The sequence below is a fragment of the Thermobia domestica genome, chromosome 7 (genome assembly GCF_964235325.1).
Source record: "Thermobia domestica chromosome 7, izTheDome1.hap1.1, whole genome shotgun sequence".
Taxonomy (NCBI): domain Eukaryota; kingdom Metazoa; phylum Arthropoda; class Insecta; order Zygentoma; family Lepismatidae; genus Thermobia; species Thermobia domestica.
Window position 1 is genome coordinate 132,526,998 of NC_137460.1, and position 11,067 is coordinate 132,538,064.

Genomic DNA, 11,067 nt, shown 5'->3' on the forward strand with positions numbered 1-11,067 from the left:
AACTCTGTCCCATGTAGGTTGTAGGTAGAGTGTTAATAAAACGAGCGTCCGGAATCGTCTCCCACTACCGGCTTTTATTATAAAATTTCCACTATAAACAGTATTTTACAAAAATACTTTACAGATAATTTCTCTAAGTTTGCAGGGTTAGATATAAGTAGTCTTTGACCGAGAGGTCGCAGACAAGATCTCCACAGAGCCCCGAAGTAGGCTAGGTAGAGTGGCGATAAGAGACCCAAAGCTTCGAAGCAAGCAGTGGGTTGGTTAGGTGACCACAGAGCCCCGAGGCAGGCTAGGCCAGGAGAAAGGAAAAGCCAAGAGTCCCGAAACAGATTAGAGGCCTGGGGTTGGTTACTCCTAATGTTCCGAAGCAAACAATAGGAGGGCACCAGTGAACTGGTACAGGTCTGTTGTCGCCCATCAAATTTATAGAGGTCCTCAGACGGTGGGGGCGCTGCTGCTCCGTCGTCGTCGTCGTCTGCTTCGCGGGAAGAGGCAGAAGTCCGTCGTCTGCAGGTGATAGTGTATCCATCTGGGGTGTAGAATCCTCTTGCAAAACCATGTGGTAGTGTTTGTAAACATAAGCGTGAAGTTGTTTGTATACAACACCACGTGGGACATTACAATATACCGTAAATACGCGCGTAATTTTCGCCCTCGCATAATTTTCGCATCCCAATTTTGAAGGACATTTTCTGTATATTTTATTTTCCTCGCGTAATTTGCGCACGCGGAAACTTTTTGTGAAACAGCATTTTCCCAGGAATCAATTACGGTAGCTAATGAATAATTGGCAACGCAGCAAAGCCATTGTTGTAAGGTATGAAACCACACGACTTCTTAATCAATTTTTTAATGTTATTTTTCTACAAATTTAGAATTAGTCTTTTGTTGTCAATTCTTGCTACAAAGAAAATGTCTACCGGTATTTTCGTGTTATTTTGACTGAAGAAAAAAATTAGATGATGTTCACTGATGTGGCTAATTTTTTTCCCCGCATAATTTATGCACCCTTGTTTCAAAACAGCTTTTTTCGTCTAAAAAAGTGCGAAAATTACGCGAGTAAATACTGTATACCGGACCTATATTAAAGGCTCTTAAGGGGAATGCCTCCACCAAATCAAATGCCTGTCTTGACTTCAATTTTTGATCGCCATATAACATTAAAATATAATGAACTATTCAACTGATTTTTGGGTAATTTAGAGTAAATATTTACCTCCTTCAAATCAAAACAGCTTTGATTAAAGAAAAGTGATTTAAACAACTATACGCTAAGTTTCGTCTCTTATATCTAAGTTACTGGAATAATAGGGATTCATAGGACTGAAACACAACAAGAACTCTTCAATATTCAAGTGTAAAATGAAGGTAATGAAAGACATGTTTCATGTCCCAGTACTTAACGTATTTGAAGTCTGGAAGACAGCTTGCTTAAAACCCTAACTCTTAACAAAAACTTCCCTGTTGATCGCTCAATTGCTGATTATAATAACCAGCGCCCAGAGATCAAGGACTAGACATAGGTCTAGTCTAGCTAAGTCGAGTCTAAATTCTGAATGCTGATTCGTCTTCTCTCAGTGTTATTTATACGAAAACCGAAGTGTATCGGAATGTCAAAGCTATGTCTTGAAGCATGTCTTTTACTACAAAAAAATCTGGCAGTTTATGTGAGTTAACTTAATGAGGACATTTGGTTCTCTGAACTGACCAGCATGTAATGTGTTGTTTGGGAAGTGAATATATTTTCATTAAATGTTATATGTACAACTTTCCTTGATACAATACAGAAAATACAAAGTTATATAAAAGTTCAAGTTTTCATAGTCTCTGAATTATAGGCCATTGATTATATATATATACGGAAAAAAAGTACTATAATCTCGGTGTTAATTTCGAAGAATTTCAGAACTTCATAATCTAGTTCTTATCTCAAATAATCTTTCTTTCAATAACTCTTGTTTCGCTTTCAGGTTTATCAAGTGAAGATTGTTCAAGATACTTCAATAAAACAACAGAAAATTAAGTCACTTAGAAGTTACATGCCTTGCATGCTCTGTGGAAAATTAGTAAAATCCCTGAGCGCTCATTACTTAAAGATACATAAAGATGAAAGTAAAGCAAAGGAAGCCAAAATGTCTGAAGAGGGAATCAAACGTTGGATTAGAAGAAAAACGGGGAAGAAAAACGTTGAATTAGAAGAGATCACAGCGGACCAATCAACCGAACCCTTAACAACAAAATTGGAATCTCAGTCCGAGCAACAAGCGAGTAATTCCGGTTTAGTATTTTGTAGAAATTGTTACTGTGTTTATAAGAGGAGTGTTTTCTCCAGACATAGAAAAATATGTGGAAATTCTGATTCTATTGATACTGAATCAAGAAAAAGATTTCGAAATTTTCACTCTACTGATACTCAATCCGGAAAAATTTGTGGAAATTCTGACTCTACTGACACTCAATCTAGTGTGACTGAACCTTCCATTCGTGCTTTGAATTCGAAAGATATTCAGTCTTTGAAAGATGACTACGTGAAAATTAATGCACATAAATTTAAGAACGATGAAGTTGGTGATTTGTGTAAACGAGATGACACTTTACTTGTCATTGGAGCCAGAATGTGGGAAAGTTATGGACGCCTTTTTAGAGGACAAATAGCACTGATTACAAAACTATTAGGTCGCCTTATCATTGCTTTACGGAAGATTGAAAATAATGAGGAAGTATGCGGTGAGAATTTATTTGATATTAGAAAATTTGTTGCATTAGAGAAAGCTGTAAGTAAAGTTTATTCTGAGGCTCAGTCTACGTCTCAGAACAAGTATCCTCGAAGAATATATGGTTCCTTAATTCAGCGAGCTAGTTGCACTTTGAAGGAAGTACATTCAACATGTGGTGATTCGGACAAGAAAACAAAAATAGATAAATTTCTTACTTGTTTGAACTTGAATTGGGATTTCATATCTGGTGAAACACTGAAGGGGGGAAGCGAAACCATGAAGTTACCGTCAATTGAAGACATTAAACTAATTCGAAATTGTTTAAAGTCTGAAGTAGAAAAGTACGGTTCTTCTACTTGTACCGTTGTAGACAGGCTATCATATGAGAAAGCTGAATCTATAGTGACATGTAGATTAAGTGTGTTAAATGCGAAGTATGGCATTGAGCCGGTCAACTTATTAATACAAGATTGGATTGATGCCATGGGGGATAAGTGGATCAATAAAGAAGAAATAATGAAAATCACAAATCCTGTAGAGAAACGATTAGTTGAAACTTACAAGGTTGCTTACGTAGTAGAAAAAGGAGAGCGAGATTTGTTGCCTGTTCCCAAACCTCTGGTGATTCCACCAGATGTTATTCCAGTAGTACAGATACTTCTAGATAAAAGAGATCTTGCTGGTTTTAGTTCCAACAATCAGTTTCTCTTTTCTCCAACTACTCGTAGTTCTCTGTGTAACCATCGAGGTTGGAATACAGTTTGGGAGCTTGCTTTACAGGTGGAAGTACCTGTTGCTGCTTCGACACTCAAATCTAAGTCAAGCACCGAACTATCATCCCTATTTCTTTCGTTTGAAGTTCCGGAAGAAGAAAAAGAAATTTTTTTCGAATGGCTCGATAAGATTAACGAAAATGTGTATCAGTGTCTACCATCATTTCTAGATGTGTGCAAGGCAGTGGAACATATATCAGCGGTAACAGATGATAATGCTGATGTATCTGAAACAGCATCCATGATGGAGGGAGATCAACCCAGTCGTTGCAGTAGCCCTATTGAAGAACCGGATACTCCAGGAGAGGAATGTAACTCAGATACGTTAAAAGGCAATAATTCTTCAGAGAAAAATAAAGGTATGAATAATTTTTTGTAAAGCAGAAAATTAACATGGTGTATTAAGTGTGTAATATTAGCCCACTTAAAGTTAAAACCTTTTGCTTTGCTAAATTGGATGTGGGGTTTTATCTGGAAAAAGAAATTGTACTATAGTTGCAATGTACTTTGCTTAGACCAGAGTTGTGCTTTCGAATGTCCCAAATACTAGCACGCGTATTTTCTGTGCATGCAATCTCGGGTTCTGTTCTCGATGGGACAGGTTGAACTGTATATATAACTCACACTTATCCTATTTCCAGTATCAGAAAATCGTCAGCTTAGGTGCAAGTATATTTGAATACCACTGCACTGACAGAATTTCTCAAGCTATTTCGAAGTGTGCAAGTAAGGGTAAAGTGAGCAAAATATTCTTAAAATATTTATCAATTTGAAGATACGTGTATGAAGTCTTATTGAACTCCCCATGGCTAAGTGGTTGATATTCCTGGGTTTAACTCGCGATACAAGCAGTATAAATGTATTTCGGATTTTACGTTAAACTGTAGATCTACGTCTCATTATACATTAGAACTACTTTCAGCCAAGATCTGTTAAAGCCCGTAATCGCTGTACACATTTAATTCGTAGCAAAATTTTATCTGCTGTTAGAACGGAGTTCTAACCTATATAAGGCTTCACTATTTAGGTTCAAGTGTATTATTAAAGTGAAGCTTTAAAAAATAGGGTGATACACTTATAAAAGTCCTTATTCCGTTGTCTGCATTATTATTATTATTATTATTATTATTATTATTATTTATTATTATTATTATTATTATTATTATTATTATTATTATTATTATTATTATTATTATTATTATTATTATTATTATTATTATTTTAACACACATGACACCAGTCCAAACACTTGCTTCACACAAAGTACACGACCTAGATTTCAATACTGAGGTACTAAAAATCATTTAGAAATGAGCAAGTACAGTACACACATGCAAGACTCTGACAAGGGAAATAGGTGAAGTGGTACGCGGGAATCTGCAAGTGTTATATATCGGTGGAAAGATCACACCGAGTACACCTTACATGTGAAACATCTTGCTTGAATGTCGACCATTTGAAGATCAGAACAAATATGTATATAGCATTAATTGAGATCTTTAAAATTTGAGGAAGATAAAGTTAAAAAAAAGATCCTTAAATTTTCTATTTTAAACATATTGATATGATGTAATTGTGAAAAAATAAATCTATAAATAATAAACTTTTATTACCGTGTTAAACTAACGTCATACCTAAATACCTGTTTATGGCTTCAATTTTGTTTTAATACCGTGTCATGCAGAAAGTAACGACCTTTTGACTATAACATTAAAAACAAATGTTGAATCAAACAATTTATTACCATACAATAACACATATTCCCACATAATAACATACCTTAGTTTCTTTCTCTACATAATTACTTCCTACATTTAAGCACCTGTCATATCTATCCACGATTTTAACAATTCCTATGTTATACTCGGCTGCTGCCAGTTCGTTAAGCCAGATGATCACTATATTTCTCAGATCATCATCACTACAAATCTTTCAGCTTAGAGAATAAACAAAATTTGCGAAAGACAGGGTGCGGACTATAAATTGGATGAGCAGACACTTTCCATGCAAATTGATCCAGAAGATTACAGGTTGCAGCAGGTGTGTGTGCAGGTATTGTCATCAATTAAGAGAATACTACCGTACAACTTTCTACGTCATCGATTTTGGCTGGTTTGACGTAGTTTTCATTGTCTCACAGCAGCGATCTGCATTGATCATTGAGTCTTACGGTATTCAATCTATTAAGAGAGCACTGTAACAATTCCAAAATACTGTTACCATGAGCTTTGACGTTAACATTGTCTGTTTGAATATGCACTTTTTGAGGGGTAGAGGTTACGGGAGAATGTGATGAGGGATGATGTAAGGACCCATTTCTCATTTCAGTATTGATACGATAAAGAAAGACACTTATCTCTGCGCGATATCGCGTGTCAGAAATATCAATGCTTTGCACATTTTCTATATTTCGTATTGCTCAGTCAGTTGCCGCGGAACTCATCGCTCACACATTTTATGGTAGCCAGGATGTTCAACACAGTTTAATTAAATAAGGAACGGGTATGTTTGGGAAAGCAACATGCATTTTGTCAACAGCTACACGTCAATATTGCATAATTTTATGTCAAATTTTCAAGTTCTTTCGTTTTCAAGTCATCTGTGATGAGTGATAGGCGTTCGGGTCGCGATTCGTCATGTACACTCATGTCCAAAATGATTGTCTCATATCTATAACTGCTTTCTTGCAAGAATATAATTTGATAATGATTTTGCAGGATACTTTAATACTGATACTATGTGTATAATCAGGAAATGTATATTTGTGGTAAATTTCATAGGAAAAGCATTATAAATACGAAAATTATAATGAGTAAAACAAAATGTTGCTAAATGGCTAAGAAAGTTTTATTTTCATTTTATTGTTCTTATTTACTGCTCTTTTGACATGAAATTTGCCACATACATGTCTTTGTCTATTATACACATACTAACATTGTAAGAAATACCGGGCGAATTCGTTATCAAATTATATTCCTACAACAACATACTTATAGACATGCGACAATTATTTTGGACATGAGTGTACATTAGTTCGTCTAGTGAACAGTTCACACCAGTTTCTCACATTTATATTTGTTCATTACTGTTTCACCGTACACGTTCTTCACTTGACTGTATATTGCTAAAGATTTCACCTTCTGAACATTCAAAAATTCATTCACTCTTCTCACTTCAGTCAGCGGGAGTTCGTATCAGAGCTTTTTTCACGCAGCAAATGTACAATAGCAAGTAGTGCAACCATAACACTCACAATACTGACCAAAGACATTGGAGAAAATAGTTGAACGTGACTAGTGGAGAGACATGACTGCATAATGGGAATGCACAATTGATCGGTGCTTTATGAATGACTTTCGTATACTGTCTGAAGCTCAAGCTCACAGTGAATTTTTTTCGAAACAAAGCAAGAGATGTAATCAAAATTTTGTACCGAAACGAAAATATGTTATATGTGTTCCTTGGTAAGAAAATACACAACTTCCAGATTCTGATAAGGAGGTTAGGCAACCGGAATGACACATGCAATAGTTTGTGTTTCATAACTTATACATGCTGGTAACCAATGGCAGTTGTAGTTTGAAAACCAATCAAGATAGCCAGTCCGAGACTGAACATCGAACAGCTAACAAGTACTGAGTGTTGTAAAGTCACTTTCTTGATTGGAAAATCCACAAAGGTAGCAGTTGAATAAGACAACTGTAAAAAAAATCTCCCTTCTCCTTGCTTCTTCCACTAAGAGAAGCACTTAAATTCCCGTTATTTCGTCCCCAATAGAGCCACCGTTTACGCTTCTGTAGTGTATACCTCACACATTTGAGTTTTATTATATTAGTACAAATTTACTTCAGTTGAGGACCGTTTTAACGAAACTTAACAAACGCCATTTACAAAATGTTACAGGAGAGGTGGTTTTAAGTTGTTCTCAAAATCGTTGGTTCAAAAGATTTCAAAAATTTAATACTGCTCATCCATGTAGTTAGGGATTGATGAAGAAATGATTGATGTTCATCACTTGAATGCCTTTATTGAGGAAGAAAAGTGAGAAGTTACAGTCTTTTACAAAACTCAACATATCCACTTTTCCATACATGTTTCTTCTTTATTTGATTAAGCTAGGTGTTATAAATATATATTCTAAGCATTTAAATTTAATGGGCTCTTTAATATGTTGCATTTTATAAATAATATCAGAATAAGAAGTTAATAGTAAATTTAAATTTTTCTTTTAAGATAACGCATGGACAGAAGTTTCCACAGTTACAAAATCTGTATCTCACATCGTAAACCTATTATGAAACTCATACGCATACATTGAAATGACAACTAAAGCTAAAGCAATAGTACATAATACAATGTTAGGATTTTTAATGCTGTGTGAAAACAATACAGGAACGCAGTCCTCTTTAATGTAAAGGTTCTTCATAATACAGAATTTTCTCTTCAGTATCACTAGCATTCCCTTGTACAACTTTTGAATAGAACTTCTTACTTTCATCTGAATCATGTAATAAAATAAAGATATCAACTTTTCAAAATAAGATATCAACTTCTTCACGTCATTATTTTTGCTTACATGGTTCACTGATGGAAGTTGCGGTGCTTCAAACATTATTGAAGCACTTCTTCTTCCAGATTTAAGTACGTCAACGTCTATCGGTGAAGCAAAGTAACTATTTTGAAAAAGGCATTGTTCCCTGGTCTCAGGTCTTCTTACATAATGCAGTACTCCTGCCTCAGATATCTTAAAAGTCAATTTCGTTTTCATTCAACGTTTGGAGATTGATTTCATATCGTAACTATACCAGTCTTTACCCCAAATTTAACCTCCGCAAACTTTCCCAAAATATCATAATATTCTGAGGGCAGAGTGATTGTTTCATGTTTTCTTTGTTCTTTTTCAATAAGGCAAAAAACCCTGTGAAGAAGCTTAAAGCTATACCCACAAATTGGGAAATAATCTTGAAAAATTGATATAATTGTAGAATCTTAAAAAACGTAAATGTCGAGTTTTGTGAAAATTTGTTATATTTAGGCGCCTTTTACAACGGCAAATACTCAGTTCGTCGCATTTTCTGTTAGCCACTGTATGAGGCTCATATTAAAGAACCAGTATCCGTTAAAAAACGCATTTTGAAAAAAAAAAATGTCGTTTGTTGAGTTCTGTTAAAACTGTCGTCAATTCCAACTGTCATGAATTTGAAAATGTTGGATCTTCAAGTGTAAAAGTACCGTATTAAACTAATATTTTAATTTCTGTCATTGAGAACAGTTAGTATAGGGGAAAAGGAGCTTCATCCAGGGGCGTAAGAGCCGGCATGTTTTATTGACTTGAGGCAACAATAATGTTAAAAGCGGCATTGCATTCAGATAACATTTTTCCTTGTTGTACTTTACTTCACAAATACACGGAAAATCTCAAAGCACAGTTAAAAATTTAGTACTTCTCGAGAGTAAGTAAATTTGAAATAATAAGATGAATTCATGTGAAGATTTGTGTAATTCCTAGAGAGCTACTTTGACAAAGAATCACAGTGTAAATAAATGCATTAAATACGAAATGGTGTATTTACTAATTGGATTCATAATTCTCGAAAGGTAAATATAGGATATATATGGAATTTTATAAAATTTAATCCTCTGTTGATAACAGTATGTGATTAATAATAAAAGTCGGGAAACTTATTTGATTCATGTTGTTAAGTTAATAAAATGGATGCTTACCAAAAGAGCGTGTTTGTGTAATGAGATTCAATATGGTTTTACTGAACACTGCCAACTTTCTCAGCTTACACATTCAGCATGTTAGTGACCTTAATATTCGTAGTTGTATCCAAAAGTTCCAGGACACCCCTTGTAATTCACAAGTGTCCCGCTAGTAAGTGTTGTTATGGAGTCTTGTGAGTCAGTATGCCAGATGGCGTGGTTGAGGAGAGTTTGTCGTGCGTGTCTTTATGTGTGTATTACATCAGCCATCTGCGATTTTCTGTTATCGGTGGTATGGCGGAAGTTGAAGAAGAAAGGTTGTACATCAAGTTCTGTGTCCGATTTGATAAGACGGGAAGTGAAATGTTGAAACAGGTTTTGGTGATTCGTACATGAGCAGTACTCGAAATTTTGAGTGGTTTTGATATTTGAAGGATGACGAAACCTCTACTGGTGATTGATGATTGATTAAATCGGCCAAACATAGCAACAATTTACTCAAAATTGGAACAGGTACAAGTGACCGTCAACCAGAATCGTCATCGTACCATGCACGATATTTACACAGAAGTTAAAATTGGTTATGGATTTTATCAGTATATTCCGGAGCAGATGCATCTGATCGCAGTGAAGTTCATGTCAACACTCTCGGCACTATAGTAGCAGTCTGTTAGGAACTGAACGAAACTGTTGAAAAAGATCCCACACTTCTCTTGAATTTTATGCTTACAACTCAGAGACAACATTGAAATCTTAAGATCCAAAGCAGTACGCATGCAAGACAGTAAATTGGAAACGATGCTCATTTGTTCCTTTGAGTAAGAGGAGATCGTACTCCGGAAATTTGTCCAATCTGGAATGATGGACAATGCAGACTTTTGTGTGAAAATTGAAAAAGCAAAATTAGAATCTCATTATGCACCGCGACAATGTTTATGCTCACAGTTCCTTTCCTTTAAAGTTCTCAATTTTTTTGACTAAGAACAATATGACATTGGTCCCTTATCCCCGATATTCACCTTATCTGGCCCCCTATATATTTTCTGTTTCCCTATCTGAAACTTCAGATAAAGTGTCGGAGATTCGAATTATCGAAGAGTTTTAAGAGAAAACGCAGCAGTTACTTAACAGAATTCCAAAAAACGGACTTCCAATGATGCTTCCAAGCATGGTAGAAATGTTGGGACCGCTCCTGTAAAAGTAGAGTACTTTGAAGATGCTGAAGAAATTTAACATCCACAGTAAGCAAATTTCTTTTTATACGCACTGTCTTAGAACTTTTGGATGCATCTTTTTATGAATAAAGATAACATGGTTAGGATGTGAGTTGCATTTGAAATTTATATATATATATATATTCATTTTATTAGATACTTTATTATATGAGGCGTGATCAAAAAGTAAGGTTACAAAGCCTGCTGTGAAACATGTATATATTGTTTCATACAACCAATACAGCCAACAGATAGTACATACATTAGGTTATTTTTACACAGTCTCCATATCGGGTGAGGCACTTGTTGCATCGTGGGATGAGTTTGAAGTTTTTTTTTTTTTCCTGGTAAAAATCCTGTTCTTGCGTGTTTAGCCACATTGTCACAAAGTGTTTCAGTTCTTCGTCTGAAGCGAAGCGACGGCCTCCTAGGTACTCCTTCAAGTACGGGAACAGGTGAAAGTAGCTTGGAGTGAGGTCCAGGTTGTAGGGAGTGTGGTCGTTGATGTCCCAGCGAAACTGCTTCGACAGTGTGGTGGTCTTCTGGGCTGTATGTGGGCGCGCATTGTCATGAAGGAAGATGACGCCCTCGGTGAGAAGTCTTAGCCAGTCTCTCCGTAAACCTCTATCGGCTACCGGTGAATTTCAGCTGCGG

General features: G+C 35.6%; 1 protein-coding gene across 1 annotated transcript in view; it reads left to right on the plus strand.

Moving 5' to 3' along the window:
- Positions 1-11,067, plus strand: part of LOC145690401 (uncharacterized) — a 95,961-nt gene that overhangs the window by 25,612 nt on the left and 59,282 nt on the right. Inside the window, exon 4 of the mRNA XM_081765243.1 lies at positions 1,974-3,852. Within this exon, the coding sequence (XP_081621369.1) occupies positions 1,974-3,852 (1,879 nt within the window). The remainder of the gene's footprint in view (positions 1-1,973; positions 3,853-11,067) is intronic.